Here is a 24,698-nt window from a genome sequence, read left to right as displayed (position 1 = left end):
ACAATGCAGGCTTGGTCATCACCATGTAAATGTATTAGTCAAAGATGAAAAACGGGGTTTTAATTTATTTTACCTTGGACTTGAATTGTTTCCTCTAAAAGAAAATCTTATATTTAACCATTACGATGTCTGCCCAGTTGCACTACAGTCAAGTGGACCTGCAGAGCATTGCATCAACACATGTTAAGCCTTATGGTTTACATTTTAGTGCCTAAGATCACTCATCTGTGATATGACCCGTATCACAGATAAATGTGACTTACTTTGAAGTTTACAGCCAACCAAAACATAATTTCAGCTGACAAACTGAAGATAAAATCCAAGGTACCTCAACTGAGTCAGTTTTAGGAGACCGCCATCCTCAGTCCCTTGTTTTTTTTTTTTTACTGTACTACAGTCCTACTTTGCAGTCCGAGTGGCCCATTCAGTTTTAATTGTCCTTGCCAGTGTAGCGCTGTCTCTTCTCTTAATTGTAAATCCTGAACTTGAAAGGCTGCCTAAGTTCCTCCATCTATCTTACGGGAAAATCATTTCACATTTTTCCTGTCACAACGCCGCCCCCTTGTCAGGTCACATTAATTTCTAGAGCCCTCAAAAAAGGAAAAGAGAAAAGGAAGAGCTGCCATTTGTGGTTTCCATGTCATGACAGAGCTGCATCAGGACATCTGCTCTGCCACTTGGTGGGACAGCAAACTATTTAATGCCTTAATCCACCCTAAGCTGTGGCTGGAAACCCCCTGGTGACTGTCGCATGCTGCACCAACAACAACCCGCTCCATTCATCAACCTAATGGGCTTTATATTTTTAACCCTTGCCATTTATCAGGCTGAGGCAGTGTGATGAGGGAGAGAGGAGGATCAAATTCCCTGTTGCCTGCTTCAGCTCAACAGGGAAACCGTTGATTCATGGTCTCTCGTCCTTTTCGCATCACTCTTTTTCTCTGCTGTCTTTTCCCATCACTCCCTGCTGTTGTGTGCCTGCTTTCTCTGTTCCCTTCAAGCATCCCTATTTATTCTATCAAGATACCTTCATTTTTCCACCTCACTCCCCGTGGATGTTTTCTGCACCCCATTCTTCACCGGTATTCCCTCTCCAACACCTCCCACTCTTCTTTTTCCATCTTTAATTTTCCTCCCGCTTCTTCCTTACTTTTCACGCCCTCTCACCGCATTTGCCTTTTTGCCTCTTTTCTCACTTAATTTTACTCATCCATCTCTTCCCTCTATCTCAGGACTTTGGGGATGATGGCTCCCTGTACATCACTAAGGTGACAACCATCCACATGGGAAACTACAGTTGCCATGCCTACGGCTATGAAGACCTCTATCAGACACATGTGCTCCAGGTGAATGGTCAGTAGTAGCTCATTTCTTACTTACAGTGGTGATGTGGACAAAATTCTGGGAAAAAAATTGATGGCATTTAGTGTTTGGATATCATCAGGAAGTTGTCTTGCTGGTCTCACATCAATTTAGTAGCATAACAATGATTCCAAAAGTACAGCAAAGGTTGTAATGAACTGAAAAAACTTTGTGTGTTGCATCATTTTTTGTCTGTCTTGTTAGTCTGTTTATCTGGAGCTAGGGCTCACCATCGAATAATGTTCCCAATAACTAATCATTCTGTTCAGGAAGCTATTTAATGAAGATTTATCTATTCCAGTGTTTGTCTAGCAAACGTCAAACAAATAAAAGTGTTTGCCGGACGAAGAACAAAAAGCAAAAGATATCAAATTTAATTTCATATATGACAAAAAAAGGCAAAACGCAAAGATGAAGTGTCTTTTAAGTAGCATGGTTCATACAAGAGCTTCGGGAGACAAGGGCACACGGAGCATTGCATCAAAGTAACTCTTGCCAAAGAGCAAAACATAATTTCATATTAGGCTGCAAATGAAATGTGAGTGCATGCAGCCTATTCAGCTGATTCTGTGCAGTGGATAAAAGCTACTTACGTTGGTATTCATTTAGAAACCAGCAGAAACACAGAACACCAGTGAAGTTATCAAAGCGCTGCCTCACTCATAATAATTACCGAAATTAGAGTATTCGTCTCTGCTACTGTTATACTTTACTCAACATCTCTCGAAAGAAAAACCTGCGAGAAAGTTTAAAGCTCCACACCTGTAGCACAACAAAGGTGACCCCCTTAAACTGTGCTTTTGTTTTTGAATCTGAATGTATTCAGCCTCAAACGCGGAATACAAATGATTAAACTAAGCCTCTTCCGATGGAGGGATCACAATGGGTCCTTTTTTTGTCTTGTTTTTGTTTTGGTATTTTTTGTGGAATCGTCGGAAAAAAGGAGGGAGGGGGAGTGATGTGAAGGGAGTCATGGAGACAGACAGGGGGACTGAAGGGCGAGTGATCAGGAAAGAGCAATTACCAAATGTTTGTGTTAGGGATTCAAGGTATTTCAAATAAGATATGACAAGGTGAGATAAGGTGCATTGGAAATGAGCCAAGTGCCACATTATACTAAGTGGGCGGTTTGTATCCTGTTGTGCTTTCTTTTCTTTGGTGAGAGGAATGATGATATTGCAGCTTTAGTATTGGTAAAGTAGCCGTGGCCGTACCCTGTAGTATGACAGTATAAGAGAAGTAAATATGAAATCTTTGACATTAATAATGTCAAAAAGTTAAAAACATTAGTAATGTTGAAAGAAGAGAAAGGGTTGGTTTAGTTAAGTGCTGTTTTGGTAATGAAACAGAACAGTTAACGTCACATACAGACTATATTATAGATACTTTTGGCAAGAAGGAGTTCATCATATGTTTGTTTTGTAGGATGATAAGGCAGGTCATTACAATGTTGGATTTGAGGTAGACAAACAATACTGTGCAAAAGTCTCAAGAAACTCTTTTTAACCTTTATACTTTGTGAGGAAAACAACACAGAGATTCGGTGATTTATTCAAACGTCTGCAAACATACATGGAAACACAGTATATAAGGCAAAAAACAGAGTTTGGACAATTGTAAAGAGCGTGGAAGTCAATACCAAAACTTGGAGGTCTTTAGGAATTGTTCTCCAGGCTTCTTAAAAGACATTCAAAGCTCCTCTTTGGAAATTGGTTCTTTTGTGTCAATCTATGACTTGTATTGTTCCACTGTGTGTTTCCCTATCCAGGTATGCTTTTACTGCATTGCCAGTGTGTTTGGAATCACTGTCATGCTTAAAAACAGAAGCTATTGCTAATCAGATGCTTTCCAGATGCCATTGTATGGTGGATCAAAATCTGATGCAGATTTTCTATATTCGTAACTCCATTAACCTTGACAAGGTCACCAACACCACTGCCTGAAACACAGCACTGAGACCATTTCTAGGTTCTAGAGGCATGGGCGACCAGTAAAGAGATCAAGTGAAGGGCCAGATGCATCTGTCGGGTCCTTTGTGAGGTCTTTGCTAAAAAATTTTCATGTTTCTTAAGAACATGACTTTCAGATACTGATCATCTACTGAAGATGATTCTTCAATGCGTTGTGAGGACACACTACACGCCATGCCAAAATATGCCAAATATTTAGATATTTGAATTACCTTATTGGCCAAAAACACTATTTTTTTCCTGTCAGACTGCTTTGTCATTTTTCATAGATTCAACAAACGAAATTATGTTCTTTTACAACAGGCTGCAAAATAACAAGAGTGCCTAAAGATATCATTTAAAACTGGTTCTTGGCTACATTTTCTGGATGCGTAGACACAACACTGATTCATCCCTCGAGTTACTTGCCTTTTTTGAAAGATTACAAGAACGTCTGGCTCTTTGAAAATGAAAAGAACCAAAGGGTGGCTCAAGACTTTTGCACAGCACTTTAAACACAGGAACAGGAGAGAAAAAGAGCTATAAGGGCTAACATTTAAAAAATGAGGAAAGCTGAATGGGAGAGGTGAGTAAGCTCCTGGAGGAAGGGTCTGTCAGAATTTGACAGCTGGCCCACGGTGCAAAATGTGCAAAGCACAATAATCCGAAAACAGCATCTTACCTGTTCATGTAAACTGTTACTTCATATTTCATTTTTCCTCCTCAATTTCTCCACATCTATTTACGGCTCTTTCTCCAAAGGAGGTGGTAAGTGACACATACGTCCGACATCTATTTCTTGCAGGATTCAAGCTGTAATAAAGCAGCCCCAGAGCTCTTGGATTCTTGTTATTTGTGAATATATTCCATGCTGTGGTGAGACAAATTCCTCTCTGCCCACTGTGTGTGTGGGTGTTTGTGTTATATTCCCCCAGGAGTTACGGTCTACCAATGAAACAGTGTGTAATTATGTTTTCACTTGCCGCTTTACTATTTCCATTTGTATTTTTGGTTTTGTGTATATGCGTCCAGTCCCTCCAGTGATCCTGGTCTATCCAGAGACACAGGCTCAGGAGCCCGGCGTATCTGCCAGCCTCCACTGCCACGCCGACGGCATCCCAAATCCCAAACTCCTTTGGCTGAAGAATGGCATGGATCTGCAGCCGAGATCCTCCAAACAGCTCTCTCTCATAGGTGAGTTTTGCAGTGTTTTGCTATCAGCATATTTTTTGCTTTAGCGGACTCTGTGTGTCACAGCTCGGTGGTAAAGTGATTTCTTCCAAGTGCACAATACGCAGCAACAACAGTGTACAATGGAAAAAGCATAAATCTTTATAAACCACCACAATGTATAAGACTAATGAAAACAAATCTTGAAACTCAAGCTGCTATTTTATTTAAGCAACTTTTTTTTATTGAAAAGCCAGTGGTTCCACTTGTCCACAGTAATAATTTCTCATACACTTTCAGTTTATTTGCATTCTGTACCACTGTGATGAAACCATGATTGAAAAGAAATTCAGCTGCCCTCTTTCACTACATCCTTTTGCTCCTCTGACAATGTAAACATACTTATTATTAGATGGTGAATGAGATGGGAGATTGAAGATAAAAAGAAATACACTGTGTGACAGAAGACGGCAACAACTTATTTGGGCAAGAAGGCTTTTTTGTTTTATGATACACTCTCAATATCAGAGAGAGGAAGCACAACTTCCCTTTTTACGGCCTAGTTCTCATTAAAGGAAAGTTTATTGGCTGTGTGTGGGTCATTACCTATGGTAATAGCCTGTTATCAACCCTTAGACACTCAAACAAGGAGGTTCTGCAAGGTTCACCACCGTATAAACACTGCAGTAGCTGCTGTTTCAGATTTACCAACTAATATGGGCAGCAGAAAGGGGCAGCAGCCCTATTTAAAGTGATCATTTGTACTTATTCAATAAACAACATCTAGGTAAGTGAAAAGAATAGCATGGAAAAGCAAATTATGTAGCGCAGAGTTCCTTTTTTTTAATCTGGCCGTGGTTGGGGAGAAAGTGATCAAAGCACAGGAAGAGTAATTCACCATTTTATTTCCACAACGCACTTGTATTGATGGGAGTTTAATAAAGATAATATAAAGTGTTGCCCCTATCCTCATTTTTTTCATAGGTTTCTGTAAAATTTGAACAACGCACTGACAGCTGATAGTAAGAAGTATTGATTGCGAGCCACAGTTGAACTGTAAAGGAAGTACTGCAGTGCTGAAAACACTGTTAGAACACTGCCTCATATTTTCTGTCATTTAGTTTGTTGTCAAACAGGAAACGCAGGGAAATCTCAACATGTGAGATTACAGATAATTCCTCTGACCCAGAAGAGTCAGTGGATTGTTTTTTCTCTTTTTTTGGAGTGTGTGTGTGTGTGCGTGTGTGTGTGTGTGTTTGGGGGGGGGGCAATATATTTCTGTACCACCTACCTTGTTGGTCAAGGGTAGCTTACTTAAGCTGCATTAATTGAAGAATATATCTGAATTGTTTAGCAGCATTTATAAGGCTACAGAGCATCACGATGGAAGCCGATAACACATTAAGTGAGACCACTGATGAATTACTATCACTGTGTGTGTGTGTGTCTGTGCAGCCTCTCTCGTGTCATGTAACCTTTTTTAACCCTTTAAAGTCGGTCGGAGCGGGCACGCTCTGTTTTGCGTAACTATTTTTAAATCCCGGTAGCTCTGCAACCATGTAAGCTAGCGCAATAAATTTTTTGCATATGAAACCGGAGGAGTTGTACTTACATCTTATGCCATCAGCTTGTCCTAAGTCACGGTTTCCTTCCACATATACTTTTGCAAAAACTGCATAAAAAGCACTTGCAGCAACAAAAATATAATATTCCAGAAACACGCTTTGCCGATCCGATCAGCTGTTCGTAACACTTCCTACGTTGGAATAGACGTCAGCGCGAACTTTTGCATGTCCGCCATTACCTGCCCGAAACCGGAAGTGACGTCATTTTCGCGGAAATGTAGTTTGTTTGTTTTTTTACCATCAGGGCCTCATGAGCTTTTACTGGTGTTTTTAAAAGTTATCTTTGACTTTATGACTTTCTGTGTCGTTTCTGGGATGCTTAGGACTCATATTGCACTGCTGGAAATAGTTTATTTTGATGCAAATGCTGCTTTTTTGCAAATTTGCACTATAATATTTATTTTAGTTTTTCCTGCAGTATATAAAAATTGGTGTATTTCAAAAATATAACTATGAAGACACTCAAAATAAATTTCCTGTGGTGGGAAACTATTTTGTGCAACTTTTTTGTATTTACAGTTTTGAGGGATAAGCCTCTTAAATTTCTCTAACTAGAAATATATGTTAAAAAAGCAAAAACGATTTTCAATTTTTTTGTAGTTTATTGCACTTTTTTGCAATTTATGTAATTACTATGCACTTAATGCCGACATATTATTAAAATTTAGGCTGTAATGGTTGTATTGATGTATAGCAACTTGAAATGCTCCCAAAAATGGCTCCACAGCATGTAAAAATATAATATAAGCTCTGGCGGACTTGGTTCTATGGTAGGTCTTAAAGGGTTAATTTACTCTTTCTTACTTGAGGTCAAGCAGTTCACTTGTGGTGTGCAAAAATGTAATACAACAGTGAGTTAAAAGGTGCTTTAAAGCCCAATAAAGCTAACAGGAGCTGCTGAATCAGGTGACATGTCCTGTTCACCTATGCAGTAATCCTGCGGGGAGCCGTTTAAGAAAATGAGATCGCTTCAGCTTAAGACAAAACCAGTCACATCATCACAGGCGCTGCAAACATGCAGAGGATATAAACACTCATTTAAGTGCTTGATTCAGTGGTTTTTAATAAGAATTGATCAGAACATCAGTATGAATTAGAAGTAATTAAAGTGCTGTCTCATTCCATGAGACGTTAGAAGTGCTTTAAGGCACTGTCACTTCAAAGCATTGCACGCATTTCCTCCGATAAAAGAGAATTATTATCAGAATCCAAAAGACATTTCACTAATGTGAAAAGCTTTGCATCAATGTCTGTGTTGTTTTTTTTCCCTAACCCACTGGCCATGAATTAGAAGGTTAAGATGAAGAACAGTTGTTGTTTTTTTCTCTTTTTTTTAACAAGCTGTGTGCGGCATTGTTGTTTATGGATTCTATAGAAAGACCTCCATTAAAAATGCTTTAAGTTTTAGCAGGTGGAACACATGGTATCCTGTATATGTGAGGGAAAAGGATGGTACCTATGTTTGATGTTATCTAAATGTTATGTCAGGTGATGTATAGAAAGGGGTGAAAATGAAAGCTTGCTTTAATGTTTTTATACATCCTGGATTGTAAGAGCTCCACTGTGACAAATCCCCCTTGTGTGATCAACGAAGTACTACAGGAAGGATCAGAGTGCAGCTCTAGATCACAAAGCTACAGCATGCCGCAGGAAACATCAGAGAGCTCACCTCTGATGTTGACTTTTGTCTCTAAACGTCACCAGCATCACCTGTTGCTATCGATTCAGAATATGATTCTGAAACTTGAGAGCAACAGTGTTGTGCTGCACGTATGTACGGGAAAAAACTGTAACTCATGTATGTGCAGCAGCATACAACCAGTAAAACTATTATAGTAAATAAGTAATTAGGTATCTTAATTAAAATAAATAGCAATGTGCTTTACTTTTTTAAAACTTTTTTTAAACAATAAATTTGAAAATTTAACAATAATTATATATTAGCAATATAAAATATAGTGCATACTGGTTAATTTACCACTACAGAAATGTAAAAAAAAATTTTTTGGTTGTTACTAGTACTAGAGCTGGGCCATATCATACCGTTCACGGTAATACCGGTATAATGTTGGGCAACGATTAGAAAATGAAATATTGCGATAGAATATGGGTAAAACCCGCATGCGCAGTGCCTTTGTTTTCATACGCACATGGCGGAAAAAGCATGGCGGCGACGGAGAATGAGAAGAGCGAAAGCAGATCGTTGAATGAAACGGATGAACCAGAACTGGTTTGTAAAAATGCTGCAACTTCAGTGGTGTGGAACTGGTTTGGCTTTCATCCGTCAGATACACAACAAAGCACTATTTTTGGTAGAGCATGCTAGCGGGCCGTCGTTATTACCGTGTTTTTTTGAAAATATGGCACACTTAAAATCAATCCTTTGATTTTTCTGAAAATCGACAGATTATAATCCCGTGTGCCTTATGTATGAATTCTGGCTGTGTTTACTGACCTCGAAACGATTTTATGTGGTACATGGCGCTCGAAAATCTGTCAAATGTTTTAGTACGACTTTGCTAAGCTACGAACCCGCAGCACTTTGATGGATTGTCGGAGCATTATGGCTATCGTAGGCAGGAGCCTCGCGGAGTGATACGTACTGCGCTTCAACATAATATTACTGTATTGTGTGTGTATAACCTCTTTTTAAGTTTTGTGGATATTAAACATGGTTATGCTGAGGATATGCCGGCCAGTTTCCACTGGAAATGCCTTTTGGTTAAACTGTCAGCAAGGAATTTGCATTTGCACTGTTAAACTTTTATATAACTTTAATGCACATAAAAAACAGCTGCTTGGTTAAGTAAAATACATTGATGTTTGTTTGTTTTTTGCACTAATAAAGTTGAGGAGTTGTAAAGTATTTTGTCTAGTGTCAATTATATCGTCAGTTATATCGTTATCGCAAATTTTCAAATGTATATCGTGATAAATATTTTTGGTCATATCATATTTTTGGTCAAATTAACCAGTACTGTTAATTTAGGACACCTGTTGTTGGATAGTGGGATAATAAATGTATATTATTTTGATTGAATACTATTAAATGTATTCATCAACCACAGCGACCAGATATAGACCAGAAGAGAGTCTGACCAAGTTGTACATGCTGCTACAATGTAGCTACAATGTCTCTGATTTCATTGAGATAAAAAATGCCTGTGGACACAAGAATATTGATCAAACTCTGTGGGGGGGGGTTTATAGCTCCCAGGTGTCTTTAGTCTCTTTTCCCCTGCACCTTTGATGACACATTACTTGCATTATTATTGTATTTGGTTCATTGTGCTTCTGTTAGATGCACGACCACACATATATTCATGATTCGATCACAGAATTTTAACACAGTGAAGATGTCGAATTTGTTGAATAAATTTAAAAGTTTGTTTTTAAAAAATAAACACTCTGAATATGGTTGTAGTGTATAGTAGCTTTGCATCAGTAATGTGTATACCTGTTTGATTTTGTTTCCTCTCCTCTTTAGCGAACGGTAGTGAACTCTTTATTGGCAGCGTCCGCTACGAGGACACAGGAGCTTACACGTGCATTGCCAAGAATGAAGTGGGAGTGGATGAGGACATCTCGTCTCTGTTTGTTGAAGATTCGGCTAAGAAGACTCGTAAGTCCTACAGAGTCACAGTTCACTATTTATGTAAGAAGTCAATATTTGAATTGATAAGAGTTACTCTAAAAGAAAAGCTTAGAAAATAATATTTTGGAAAAAATCACTCCCGACATGAAAGTATTGTGAAGGGTGAACTGAGGTACTGATGACACTGAGATCAGAAACAACACTGGTCAATTTGCCTGTTCGCCTCCCACTGCTGCTCATGTGGATCCACTACCTGCAAGGTTACTGTAAAAGAAAAGGACTCTGCTGTTTAAGCCAGCAGCCAAGTATATTTTGATTTTAAGCTTTTCTACTTGTTTAAGCCTTGGACAGGTGGTGTGATAAGAACTCTTATTGTCTTTGTGCTCACAAAGCGTTTTGATTGTGCTTACAGTTACAAGCCTGCCTTCACCTGGATGCACTGTCTATACTGCTGCCTCTTTGAATGTTCAATAGAAAGGAAAGGCAGGAGCTTGATTTTGACGAGAGCAAAATGCTAATTTTGAACAGTTTTGGGTTTTTTTTTTGATGGTGCACTTACTAATTGTTGAGAAATCTAAGCAAAGTTAGCACAGCGATACCTATTTATACAGACTAGGCTAGAACAAGACTAACATCATCCACAATAAACGATTGTCAGATCATCATGTATAATGAAATAAAATTCAGACATGTAATAAAGACATAGCACAAACAAATTACAGTCATTTACCAACATGTGGACAGCTCTATTATTTAAAAAAAAAAATAAGCTTGCTCAAATTTGTCCTGTGCAGACAAGCGTCAGCAAATGCTCCATGCATCTCCTAAATTTTTAATGCAGTAAGTGGTGAACCTAATAAGCACCAAAACTGCTTTATGTCAGCTGACAGTGAGCCAATTCCCTATGCCTTCAGATGGTAGAAAAATAAAGAAGGAATCACCATATTCATATTAGACCAACAGTGAAGCAGCATTTCAGCAGCTGCACTTTAAAGCCACATTTCTTTTGCAGTAGTATTAAGATCAAACCACAACACTATATAGCTATCGTATCGTATCCACACCAAAGCCACACATGGCTGAAACCCCAACATCACCTCCATGGTCAAAACTGATTGTGAACAACAGTAAAAACTGAATCATAGACAAACGGGTGTTGACTTTGTTTCCACATAGAGAAGAGGTTGCATCAGAGCATCATTAAAGTGAGAAGTACAGTAAAGACTAGATTACTGCAAACCATATGTAATTATTCAGTGACATATGGATTGTCGATGGCCCTGAACAGATGTCCACAGAACACCTGTCCAAATACAAGAGACAGACTAGTATTACTAAGCCCTGTTTTTAATAAACACCACTTTTAAGCTTAAGTTTATGGTTTTGTGCATCTAATTTTAATTGGTGGCATCATATCCTTACAATTATCCCTTCCCTGTCCATGATTTCAATATCATAGACTTATGAATGCTTTTATTTTTTTAACAAGAAGTTGATTACCTCAGTGGGGTAACTAGACGAATGAAACTCAAAAGGCTGTGGTTTTGAGTCATATTCAAGGTGAGATGTTTCATCTCTTCTAACTGTTCATATAACGTGATTTTGTTTTCTCATTTTATTCTAATCAATAAAAAAGATAAGAAGGTAGAAAATAATAAGTAAACTCAAACCTTCTCTAACTCGAAAAGCTAACAACAATGTCTAAGCTTAAAATTGAAGACATAACTCAAACTGACGTTGTGGTAACGTTTTTGCAAACTTTTATTTTGAAACTATTTTTCAGCAATGACTAGACACTGTGAAAACATCGCCAACGATGTTTGCTGAGACAGGGTGGCACGGATAAAAGATGAATGTCAGGCACAATAATCTTCTATTTGACCCCATTCTTTTTTATAGTAGGAAACAACAGATTTTATGGGCGACATCAAAAACTCCACGCCAGAAGAATACAGTAGCATGTAGGTTTGTGTCTGTCTGTAATGTGTTTTCCTGAGGTTGATTCACTGAAGTAAAGAGCTGCTCGTGGGGAATAGTTCAGTCAGCCTATCCGGGAACAGGAACAATATACCAGAAGTATTAGCAAAATAATCATGTCTGCAGTTAAGAGATCCCCCTCTGTGAACACACACAGCAAAGCAGTCACTGTGAGATTTTCAGACCACTTTTGCTTTTCAAGCACTTTAAAGAGTTTTATTTTTGTTCCTAATAAACAAAATTGCTGTTTTCTCCTATTAATCTGTACTTGAAATACCATCATGACAAACTGAGAACATTTTGCAAATGTATTAAAAATTAAAAACTAAATTCTACAGAATAAAGTATTCAGACTCTTAAATATAAGAGTTGTGGGAGGCTGCTTCAGTAGCCGTTACCGCTTTGTGCCTTCTTGGCTAAGTCTATGGACGTTTGCAGTTCGCTTAGTCCTTCCTTCCTTATCACAACCTCTCAATCTCTATCAAGTTAGATGGGTGGCGTCTGTGAACTGCCACCTTTAGGTCTTCCCTCAAATATCTTATGGTGTCTTTGAGTTTTGACCAGGGCACTTAAGGAATGTCAGGTGTTTCACTCAGACTGGTATCTATCAATCTTGCCTTTACAGCAGAGCTGCAACATGAAGTGCTTCTGAGACTGCCATCCCTTAGGCAAGATCATTTATCTCTGTGAACACTTCTGAAACACTTAAGACTGACCTTTTTGTTAGTCCATAAAATTGAGTTTAAATCAATTTAAACATTTCAGTTGGTACTGTCAAGGGAAATAGTGAGGTCAGTGACAAATGAAAGGCAGCAGATTAACTGTTAGGGTCCAAATATACTTTATCTAGGACAATTAACTTGTCCAAAATTAGCTCTTTGTAATATGAACTCAGTGGGGGTTTTATGGCTTTGAATGGGTCTTGAGAGACTGACAATATCATAAGTCCTTTGACAGAAATCTGTGCATTTTCTTGTTATTTATGACAATTTCATGCATAAATATGCAAGCTGATCATATTTCTTTGCCTAAAATCTCTTTGGGGTCATCTAAAATGTTTCAATAAAGGGAAAAGCAGGTTTTATGAGGTACTACATTTTTTTATGGAGTAATCTCAGTTTTAAGCAGGTTTAACCTATCAAATTAAATACTTTAGCTCTCTGTAAAATTTTAGTCTTTCATTATGTTGCATCATTTGACATGTTAGCAATACCTAAAAAGAGCTCCTGGGTCAGAGAAAATTAAACAGAATAATTGATACCACGTCTTCTCTGAAGACAAGAGTTATGTCTTGATCTAAGAGGAAGCATGACCTGTCAACAGTAGTGAGGAACATTTTGTATCTGTCAAACATAGTATTTTGGATCGACATGGCATGACAGAACTTATCTCCTGTTTCTGAAGGCATTTTGCTGGGTTGGAATAATATTTTTCTCTCCTTTTTTTCTCCATTTCCTTTTGCTTAATGGCTGATTGTGCAGTTGCAAACATTCTGTGGAGAGAAGAAGGTAATACATAACACTTCTCAAAACACTTTTGCATTCTTGTGAATAGGAAAATGTGATGTGCATGTTTGTAGCTCTGCAGGGCCTGCAGCTGGCTAGCTATGACTTACCAAGATGTTTGCCCTCCTGTCCAGAAGATTCAGAGTTGTTTTGTTTCCAGCAAAACTTTTCTTTAAGTTTTCCTCCCTTGCATGCTCAAAGTGTTTCATCCTTTTCTTAGTGTGCTTTCTAACATTTTTTTTCAGGACACCTAAGGGGAACATTTGCACAGAAGCAGGGATTTTATGTATTTTACAAATAATACCACAGACCCAGCATGGTCGCTGCAAGAAAAACAGCCTTGTGATTTTCAGCAGTATATAAATCCATCCTGTATTTATGGAATAAATATTATTACCACATCAGCATTACCACAAGTACGTGCATTCTAGTAGCAGCGCATTGAAAAACTTACTGTGGTTTAGAATAGAATACGAATCAAATCTGGGTTTTTTTATATACATTGCTACAAAGTATGTTCACCACAGGACTTAAAGAGTCAGAGTGGTTTAGAATACAGTGTAAGCTCTTGAACTGAAGTATTTGTATCTTGTTAACAGTGGGGGTTGTAAGTGAGCAGATATTTTTTTCCGCTTTAATGACTCATGTTGCATGTTTATGCTTCATTTTTTAAATTGCTTGGCAATAAAAATGGTGTGATACCTCACAGTACTTTTGTGCAAAAAGCAATATCCTAATAGTCTAACAAATCAATATCAACCACTAGTTTTTGTCTTTGCATACAGCTTGCATTTATATATGAATGCAATGTGTTTAACACATTTATTAGACCACCACCCACTGAAACGTTTATGCCACAGTTTCTTTCTTTATCTTTAAGTTTATGTAATGGTTAAAAAAGTGATCAAATTGACAGATTTATTGCTAAACTATAATTATTTTGGGGCTCTATAATTTTTCATAATTGCTGTTTTTACAAAAAGCAGACAGAATAGTAAAGCACATTATTTTTTGATTAAGATGCGACTTTAATATTTTAGTGATTTCTTTATGCTTGATTAATTTCTTCTAATTTATTAGGTGGTCTAATAAATTTGTTAAGCACTGTATATATGTGTGAATAATGATATGTGAAGGACTAATAATTTGTTAGGGTTAGGGAACATAGGATTGCTGAGTCCTTGCTATGTTTTTAGCTGCTGTTTAGACTTAGCAGAATACATGTGAAAAATTGTGTTTTTAATTTATGTCTCTTGCTGTATTAGACTGTGAACAAATTGCCTTTGTAAGCGCTGTCAAACAGCTGGCAGTCACATACTGCCCATCCATGCTAACATGCTAACTGGCGTCTTGTTGTGTCTCCTCTGGCAGGAAAATTTAAATGCCAATCACAAATGACAGAAAAGATGGGAGCTGGATTTTTTAAATTTGTATTTCTTCCCTTTTTTTATAAAAATTGACAATATGTTTTCCTGTCCGCTTGTTTTGACTTTTAGGGCTAAGTGTGGGAAACATGTTCTACGTGTTTTCTGATGAGGGCATCACTCTTCTTCAGCCTAGTGAATGTGAAATACGGAGACATTTGAAGCGGACAGAGAGGATTGTCGCTACCTATGTAAGTGCATGTGAATTTAATAATGAAATAAATTAAATAAGAAGAAAATACACAAAAAGTGCCCATTAGCTAATGAGTGACCTATAGGTGAGTTTCAGGCTTCCTCTATATTTTACTAAATAGATTTCAGGATGGTGGTGTTTGTCACTGCTGAGCAGATGTGTTTTAAAATCAAATTACGTGTGAGGTAGAAGAATGCCACTCAGTGTATTCTCCATCACTTTTTTATAGTAGGTGTGGCATGCATTCATCATGCCATGGTAGAACATAAAAGTATCTCGCAGTCAGTAAAAAGGTCTTAGTTTCTTACACCATAATACAAAAAATGACTATGAGGTACCAGGTGTTTATATAAGGGAAACATGCAATTATCTTTTAAAATCTCGGGCATTTTGTCCTTTAACTTCAAGATCTTTGAGTATAGGGAGTAAATCAGGACACCCTTTCATTGTTCTGAAACCAGAAAAAACATCAAACAGAACAAACAAACTAAACATCTCTGTAACTGCCGTCAAAATAAAAACATAATGCAGCAGTGACTTTTTTTTTTTTTTTTTACTTGACCACTGAAGAGAGAGGACCCCACACACTGTAAAAGGGTCCCGCCGTCTCCACATGTCTAACCCTTTGCAAATTTGGTGAGAAAGAACATTAATTCTGTGGATTTGTTAGCTTAAAGGCCAGTATGCAGGTCTTAGTAACCCATCTGTACTCGATAGCACTCCACTAGAAACTCAGGGCAGGGTTAGGTTTGGATTAACAGCCTTGCCTTTTTTTTATTACAGACTTTCATGTGTGATACTTCAATAAGATATTTAATATTATATTTTTCTAAAAATGTGTTGGATTTACATGTAGCTAATAAGCATTTACTTATTTACTTACACAACAGCATTGTGCAGTTGCTGCAGATGTATCCTCTAGAGGTGGGTTTTGATTATCGATTTATCGCTTGGATAATGTGATATTGATTCATTAAAATCCTGAATCAATTTTTAAATATAAATGTATTTTGCCCAAAACGCCAGAATGTCAGGTTAAACCTCCCAAAATTTCAACAACTGTGTTTACGTCTTTTTTTTGCGCTGGATTCTGAAGCTGCAGGTTTTATCTCTCTCCAAACGATATTGACTGAACCAGCAGCAAAAGAAGATCCAAACTATGCTTCACATTTCACTTCACATAAGCATCGTCATGAATTCCGTCTTACTTTTGCTGTTTTATTCCACAATAAAAATCACACTTCCTGCAGAGCTCTCCGTCTCTCTCTCTCAGGAATAGTTTCCCATCTAAAAATCTCTGTTTTCTGCATTATTCACTTGCTTATTATTACACACCAGTCTACCGTTGTGTGCAGCGCTGTCGGCCACTGTTTTTCTTTTTTTTAAACTTTTTAAAATTACGCAAAATTGCAAAATGCTTAGCTGTGTCTTTAATAAAACCTCTGTAACTTTGCTCTGCTTCACTTCAGCAGCATCAGGTAATGTTCAGATGTTGATTAATGCTTTTCTTTCGTTTTTGTTCTACTGCAGAATATTTTTAAGGCAGTTATCAAATCTCCTTCATGTTTTTCTGTGTTTTATTCTCTGTTACTTTGACACAAAGACATCTGCTGTAATGCGTACACATCTGATGAAGTCTCACAAGTGTCAGCTTTCTTTTTATAGATATAAAAATATGGATATGTACTGATAAGTGATCAGAATTACAATATTTCTGACTGTCTGAGGCAAAATTTCCCCGAATCGATTAGATTCTAGAAATCAGTGACGATACCCAGCCTTAGTATCCTCCTGCTTGTCTGGCACAAGCAATCATGTCACATTCAGAATCTGTTAAATCCTCTTTCATTCCCATTCTAATGCTCAGTTTAAACTTCAGCATGTCATCTTGGCAATAACGACATACCGGTACCTACCTACACTGACTTACTGTCATGTGATTGGCTGATTCAGTATTTGTATTATTGAGTAGTTGAACAAGTGTAACTAACAAAGTGGCCAGCCAGTCTACATCCTATTCCCAAACAGCTCACCAGAAATCTCATCATCATCATCATCATCATCAACTTTATTTATAAAGCACTTTAAAACAACCACAGCTGACACAAAGTGCTGTACATTGGAACTGTAAAATAAAATTACATGAGATATAAATAAAAAACAAATAAAAGAAGAGTGAAATCATTAATTAAATAACTACTGCATTAAAAAAGAAACTAAATCTCACTGAGGTTAAAAGCCAAGGAATAAAAGTGGGTTTTAAGACGTGATTTAAAAGTGGACAGTGAAGGGGCCTCTCTAACATGCATGGGCAAATTATTCCATAATTTTGGAGCCACAATAGAGAAGGCCCTGTCCCCTCTGAGCTTCCTCCTGGATCTCGGTACCTCCAGGAGCAGCTGGTCAGCTGACCTGAGAGACCGACAGGGTATGTGGGGATGAAGAAGCTCAGAGAGGTAAGGCGGGGCAAGACTGTGTAGACATTTAAAAACAAACATAAGAATTTTAAAATTAACTCTAAAAGACACAGGCAGCCAGTGCAGAGAGGCCAGCACAGGGGTTATATGCTCTCTTTTTCGAGTTCCTGTTAGGAGTCGTGCAGCCGCATTTTGAACCAGCTGCAGACGTGAGAGCAATGACTGACTGACCCCCACATAAAGTGAGTTACAGTAGTCCAGGCGGGAAGAAATAAAAGCATGGATCACTGTTTCAAGGTGCTGCCTCGAAAGAAAAGATTTTAGTCTTGCCAGTCGCCTTAAATGATAAAAACTGGACTTCACCACTGCTCTGATTTGGTTGTCCAATTTAAAATCACTGTCCAACTTAAAACCAAGGTCAGTAACAACAGATTTAAAATAGACTTCCAGGGATCCTAAAACAACAGAGGAGGACTCACAGGGACCACTGGGTCCAAACACCAACACTTCTGTTTTCTTTTTATTAAAATTTAAAAAGTTTCGAGCCAACCAAGCTTTAATGTCATCTAGACATGTCAAGAGAGGTTTTATGGAGATGGCATCCTTGCGTTTTAGTGTCAAATAAATTTGGCAGTCATCGGCATAACAGTGAAATGAGATCCCATGCCTTCTAAGGATAGAACCCAGAGGCAGTAGATACAGAGAAAAGAGCAGTGGCCCTAAAATTGAGCCCTGTGGGACACCACATGACAGAGGAGCAGAAGACGATTCGTAACCGAGAAGGCTGACAGAGAAAGTTCTATCTGACAAATAAGACCTAAACCAATTGAGTGCAGTGCCACCAATACCCACTACATCATGTAATCGAAAAATTAAAATATTGTGGTCTACTGTGTCAAAGGCAGCAGTTAGGTCAAGCAAGACAAGAACAACATGGTTACCAGAATCACATGCCAGAAGGATGTCATTAAAAACCCTTAGTAATGCAGATTCTGTGCTGTGAAGGGTTTTAAAACCTGACTGAAAAACCTCAAAGATTCCATTTTCATCTAGAAAATCTTTCAGTTGACTAAAAACAATTTTCTCTAAAACCTTGGAGACTAAAGGCAGCTTGGAAATAGGCCTATAGTTCGCTAAAACTGTGTGATCAAGGCCAGGTTTCTTAAGCAGTGGCTGTACTACTGCATGTTTGAAATTTGCAGGAACCACACCAGAAGACAGACTGCTGTTAATAATGTCAAGGACATACTGTTGTATACTAGGAAAAATTTCTTTAAAGAATTGTGGAGGGACAGGATCCCGTGGGGAACCTGTGGGCTTAATATGGCGAACCACATCCTCTAAAGAGGAGAGCGTCACAAGCTCAAACTGAGTGAAAACAGCAGCGCAAGGGACAGAGACAGAGGGGTCAGAGTCAGGAGCTGTGATAAGAGCCCTGATGGTGACAACCTTTTCAATAAAAAAAGTTCAGAAAATCATTGCAAATCTCAGGAGAAACTTCCAAACAGACATTCAAAGGAGTATTAAGAACAGTGTCAATGGTCCTAAATAACACACGTGGGTTATGACAGTTGGAAGAAATAATATTTGCAAAATATTCCCTTTTTGCCTCTTTAACAGTGTTCTGGTAGCGATGCCAGCAGTCTTTGAGAATTTGAAATGATACATGCAGTTTATCCTTTTTCCACCTCCGTTCTGCTCGACGACATTCCCTCTTAACAGCACGACTGCTCTCATTAAACCAAGGCTCAGGTTTAGCCTTAAGCTGCCTGGTTTTTAAAGGAGCCACAGAGTCCATGATTTTTTGACAGCAAGAATTAAACCAGGAATGTAGGTCTTCTGTGTCAGAGGAAACAAAGTCAGAAGGCCCGCCGAGCTGATTAAAAGCAGCAGAAAACTGCGCAGCAGTGGCGGGGTTAATAACCCGACAGCACCGAGTAGCAGCGCCAGGTTTAACTGCGGTATATGTCAAACCAACGTTGAATAACACAGGCATATGATCTGAGAGTGCACAGTCACAAATCTCCAAGTCAGTGACAGGCAGACCATATGACAGAACAAGGTCCAGTGTGTGTCCGTGCTCATGTGTAGGGCCACGTACTGACTGTACCAGGCTAAAAGAGTCAATAAGGCTTAAAAAGTCCTTTACCAGTGGCTTATCAGGACAGCATACATGTATATTAAAATCTCCAACAATAAGAACACTATCATAGTTGGGCATAATCCCAGCTAAAAAATCAGAAAAGTTGTTTATGAAGTTCTTATTGTATTTCGGGGGGCGATAGATGACAGCGCAGAAAATCGGGTTTGTACGACTCACCTCAAATGAGGTAAGTTCAAAGCTGGAGAACGAAGGCTGTAGAAAACACTGCTTACATTTAAAATCCTTTTTGTAAACAGTCACTGTGCCTCCACCTCTGCCTGACGTCCGTGGCGAGTTAAAATAGCAACAATCCACAGGTAAAAGTTCAGATAGAACACTGGACTCACCAACACTCAGCCACGTCTCAGTCACACACAGAAAATCCAGATCACGGGAACTGAAGAAGTCCCGAAGAATAAAAGTTTTGTTTAAAAGTGATCTGGCGTTCACCAGGCCAATCCTAGCGGGAGCTGGAGTTGGCGCTCGGGGTTCAGGGGGTCCAGAAACCCGCCGCAGCGATCTCAGATTCCGATAATGTTGACAGCGGAGGTTTAGCCTGGGAGGGCATGGGCAGCGAGGCCGAGGAGCATGATCATCAAAGCCGACCACAGGCACCAAACAGGCATCAACAGGATCCAGAAAACGCCGAGACGCAAACAGCCTTGGCAAGAATCCATGCACTGGTCGGAAAACAGCAGAATAATTCTTTAGGTAAACCTTTAGCTTTACCAAGCGACCGCTTCGTTTACCCCGGCGACGAGGACGCTTTCGCCGGGAAGGTAGCGTGGGAACCCGGTACAGGTAACCCGGGGTTTCCGATGCAAATGGGGGCAGGGGTTGCTGCCCACCAGCTCCAAAGGACACAATATTTTGGACCACAGGTTTGAGGTCCAATAGTGTCTGGCGATCATACCTCAGCAGAGACTTTGTTTCATGGATGACACAAATTAAAAATAACATAAACAGGAACAAACTTGGCAGTGACAGACGAGCAGCCACACACACCGGCGCCATCTTGCCACGTGTGAACACAAAGTTCAAATGTTGGATAAAACCTTGAATTGCATAATTTAAAATGACAAGCAGTGGATTAACACTAATCATCGATTCTAAATTCAAAATGCCATTTAGCTTTTCATGCTGTTTAATATAGATGCTCATCTTTTAGTAAACAATGTCAGTAAGTATATAGTCAAGCCAAATTATAAAAAGTAAGTTATATTTAATATATATTGTAATTATTTAATTAATTTATTCCATTTTTTTAAGTCCATTCTATAGTTCTTCATTTCAGTCCAGTATGAAATTGCCACCTAGATCGAGGCCATCCTTCCTCCTCCTCCCTCTCTGATGTCATTGGATGACTCCTCAACTGACTAAACGTAATAGGATTACTCATGTCCATTAGTCAACAGCTCACAACTACAGAGCATATAGACTATATACCTGGGGTTTTTAATCCACTAGAGAACATCCTTTTCCTCGAGCAGGGCGCTTTAGATGGTAAAAGTTCTTGTTCTTTTGAGGGATTTGGGTTTTACAGTAGCCTGTAATTGTATTAGAGATCAATACAAACTCAATAGGCCATGTGTTAGCCAGTTCCTGCTATAAACAGCAGTTTCTCCACTTTGGTGAGGTGGAGAGGAGGTGGCAACTCTGGGAACACAACCTCTGTGTGTGCATTAATGATTACATCAGTATAATGTAAGTGAGGGAGTGTGTGCATAGTTGTCTCGTCAGCAAAGACGGTGGACTACAGGGCCTGCAGGGGACATATGTTGAGTCAGTCGATATTTGAGTGAAATTACTGCAAAGTCTGCCCTCTAAATGTTAAGGATGCAAACACTAGTTTTCTAAGAGAAACATCCAGAATGACTAATAGTTATTACAGATGCCATTTAGACAATCATTAAAAGTATAACTGAAATAAAGCAAGCAGTAGTAAAGATATGCACCTTAATATGCTAAATAATGTGCTTTGTATTTTTTAATTTAAATAATATTGTTGTTATTGGTATAGTCAAGACTTAATTGTCAGTTGTCAGAGTAAATAAAAGCAAAGAAATGCAGTTGCCAGCTCCTTATAGGTGTAGATTTTCAGATCTTTCTTATGTTTTTGGACTTTTCATTTAGAATTGTCAGCTGTATTTCAGAAGGTTTGGCTTCTGAAAATTAGATTCTTTTTTAACCATTTTCTATTATTTCATAAAAGGGACATGGTGACATTAAAGGGGAAAAAGAAAGTTTTTTTTTTAACCTAGCGGTAACCATGGATGAATAGTAAAATAAAAGGCATCACAGTGCCGATCTTAAACACACCAGTAAATCCTCCCAACCTTTTCCCTCCTCTCTTGCTCTTCTCCTCCTCTCCTCTGTTGGCTCTTCCCAGGAGGAGATGTGCCCTAAAGGTGAGGGGGTGTCACCTCAACACTGTGTGTGGTCCTCAGCAGTCAACATCAGAGATAAGTACATCTATGTGACCCAGCCCCTCCAGAGCCGAGTGCTGGTGGTCGATATTCAAGCACAGAAGGTGGTGCAGGTGGGTGGAGCAGGTTATAAGACAGGCCTGTCACAACACACCAAAGACAAATATCCAACATGCTAAAGGGTCATTTTAATTTGCTCCATGCTGCTAACTGCTACAGATACTAGTGCTGATGTAAGCTTGGTAATGTAAGGAAAATAAGGCCTGCACAGTTTCTCTAAGCCTGGGCTCTGGTATGTTTGATTACAGTCCAATCCCCTTAGTTAGCTCAGCATAACTGATCCGATCATTAAAATCACCAAAAACTGTTTATGTACTATTTAAATGGAATTAAAACAAAATGTAAGTCTAATATTTTTTTCCTGTAATACAGAGTCCTACATGAGAAGGTCTAACTTCACTGCTATACAACAACATGTCACTTTTATTTTCGTTTTTTACATTGTGTTCTGCGTGGCTGTAGACCATTGTCAGTCAATCTCGTGCCGTGTCTCCTGTACAGTACAGAATGCGTTCAGCTTGTCAAATTTTTCTACAAAGATTTGAACTTTGAGAGTGTTTAAAAAAGAGAGAAAAGTGTGAAAATGTTCATGCCTGTCTGAGAAAAGTGCATAAAGTTTGTATTGGGGGGTTTTACAGCCTTAAAACATCTATGATAATTGTAAAAAAATAAAGTTGCGTACTTCACGGATTTAACCTATCGCGGGTTATTTTTGGATCGTAACTCCCGTGATAAACGTGGGACCACTGTACAAGTATTTGCACACAAGTCATCAGTAACAGTTATCGTGGATTATCTACTTACTGTACATATAGAGCTGGCAAATCATAATGTGATGGGCATTTATTCAGTCAACACAGTTGACATTCACTTGTTAAAAATGTGTCAAAACCTTTTGTCTGCCTGTCTTGAAGTATACTATATTTCAAGGAAAAATAAGAAAAAAATTAACACCTTTAAAATTAGCAGGGATACATTCAAGCAGAGTTACACTATATGTCAAACATCAAACTGTGAGACAAACCAAGTTCAGACTTGACACACTACTGAACTGCAACCAATGTAAGAAGCTACATGCAAGGTAAAATAAATCAAATGCACTTCAAGGAACAATATGGTGCCCAGGTGGGTGCTAGCTGCCTTACCATTTATCTTGCCTGTAACGGCTGTTTAGAGATTAAATCCCTCAGGGGTCCTTCCCAGGGTCAGCATCATTTATACTGAGGTGCAGGATGAGAGGAAATAGGCCTAACTCAAGAGGAAAGAGGTGAAAGAAGAAAGGGAAATGAACTAAAGTCTGGGATAAGAAAATGAGGGAACCAAAGATCCAAAACTGTTATCTGTCTTATCTGTTCTCAGTAGTCACTTGATTGAGTCTGGATATGTTTTTATTTCGTATTAAGATGTTATTTTAAACCAGATCAAATATAAAAGCATATTACTGTTTTGAGCATTCTGACACACATCTACAGTAAGTGGTTCTTGAAGCTGTGATCAGCTGCCTGCTTTCCTTGTCTTTTTTTTTTTTTTTTTAACTTCATCCAATACTGTAAAACTGCTTTTTTGTCCTTTGCTCCCAATACCCTGCCTCTTCCACTCCCCCCTCTCTTTCTTGAAGATCCTCTTTGGCCTCTGGGTGCAGGCGGTTAATGCATCCTCCTTTTCTTTTTTTCTTTTTGCTTTGTTATCTCAAGACATCCTTTGTCACAAGACACATTTGTCATTTCTTTTAAGACAGGAGAGATGGTGGCAGGCTGCAAAGCACAGGCAGAGGGATACGGATGAACGATGTGTGTGTGTGTGTGTGTGTGTGTGTGTGTGTGTGTGTGTGTGTGTGTGTGTGTGTGTGTGTGTGTGTGTGTGTGTGTGTGTGTGTTAATCAAATAGGAAATTTAGAATGATCAATTCATTCTAATCTTAGAAAGGTGTCCTAACAATGTCTCACCTTTCAGAAACATCCCAAAAAGCATAAGTGAAGGAAGTCTTCTGTGCTCTGCAACAAAATCCTCAAACCTGTCTCTAGGATCTGTTTATATTGTCTGTAGCCGACAGTCAGACAGCTGAGCTGTAGGCAAAAGATTGGAAAGGACTTTATCTAAAAGAAGGAGTGAAGAAAATAAATATCTGAAGTATAAACATGCTCTCAGTGGAAGAATAACTGTATGAAATGGGTGATAATATGACCTGTTTTCTTTGATACCAAGTAACCGCTGCCAATGATTTGATCTGAGTCTCCTCAAGATTTACATGAGATGGTATGTATATGTCTAAATGGCATGGTATTTAAATGGTATTTATAAAGCTTATAGGTAAGAAACAATAGAGGTGTTCTAAATATTAGGTGTGATCAAAAGGTTTTGCACACAATTCAGGAAGGCCATGTAAATGCTGCAGCAGTAATTTTTGTAATTCAGGATTGTGTGTTTACACCCACACAGCCTAACTAAAATAAGAGACCAGATCATTAAAACAAATGTGTATGCTTTCCTTTAAAAGTCCCCGTGCAAACACAGACTGGCGTTGTTAGTTCAGGGACTTCACACACACATAAACGCACACTACTCTTTTCCCCTCAATATTTCCTTTTGTGCACGCTGTCGGCTGCTTGCCTCCTCATTTCAGCTTGCCAGATTCATCACAGCATGCTGTGGTCAAACTTGTCATGTCCTGTCTGTAAGGTCTTTAGACATGCTCTTGTGACCACTTCAAGGTGCACATTTGTGATTTGCACCATGGAGTAGAAGCAGTACCTTATAAAAGAATCTCCATCAGCACAGACTGGGTGATATGCTGTGGTCATACTCGTAATGCGTCAAAAGGAAAACATTCAGCACAAATTACAAAGACATCTG

The 24,698-nt window shown here is 38.6% G+C and overlaps 1 protein-coding gene across 2 annotated transcripts in view; it reads left to right on the top strand.

The window, feature by feature from the left end:
* fstl4 (follistatin-like 4) overlaps window positions 1-24,698 on the top strand; it is a 221,494-nt gene that overhangs the window by 183,688 nt on the left and 13,108 nt on the right. For both annotated transcript variants that reach the window (XM_026182327.2, XM_080307263.1), the window contains 6 exons: window positions 1,233-1,353; window positions 4,344-4,505; window positions 9,594-9,728; window positions 13,160-13,186; window positions 14,680-14,798; window positions 21,750-21,899. In XM_026182327.2, the coding sequence (XP_026038112.1) occupies window positions 1,233-1,353; window positions 4,344-4,505; window positions 9,594-9,728; window positions 13,160-13,186; window positions 14,680-14,798; window positions 21,750-21,899 (714 nt within the window). The remainder of the gene's footprint in view (window positions 1-1,232; window positions 1,354-4,343; window positions 4,506-9,593; window positions 9,729-13,159; window positions 13,187-14,679; window positions 14,799-21,749; window positions 21,900-24,698) is intronic.

The sequence above is a fragment of the Astatotilapia calliptera genome, chromosome 10, assembly GCF_964374335.1.
Source record: "Astatotilapia calliptera chromosome 10, fAstCal68.1, whole genome shotgun sequence".
NCBI lineage: Eukaryota > Metazoa > Chordata > Actinopteri > Cichliformes > Cichlidae > Astatotilapia > Astatotilapia calliptera.
This window is presented reverse-complemented; position numbering and strand designations above follow the sequence as displayed.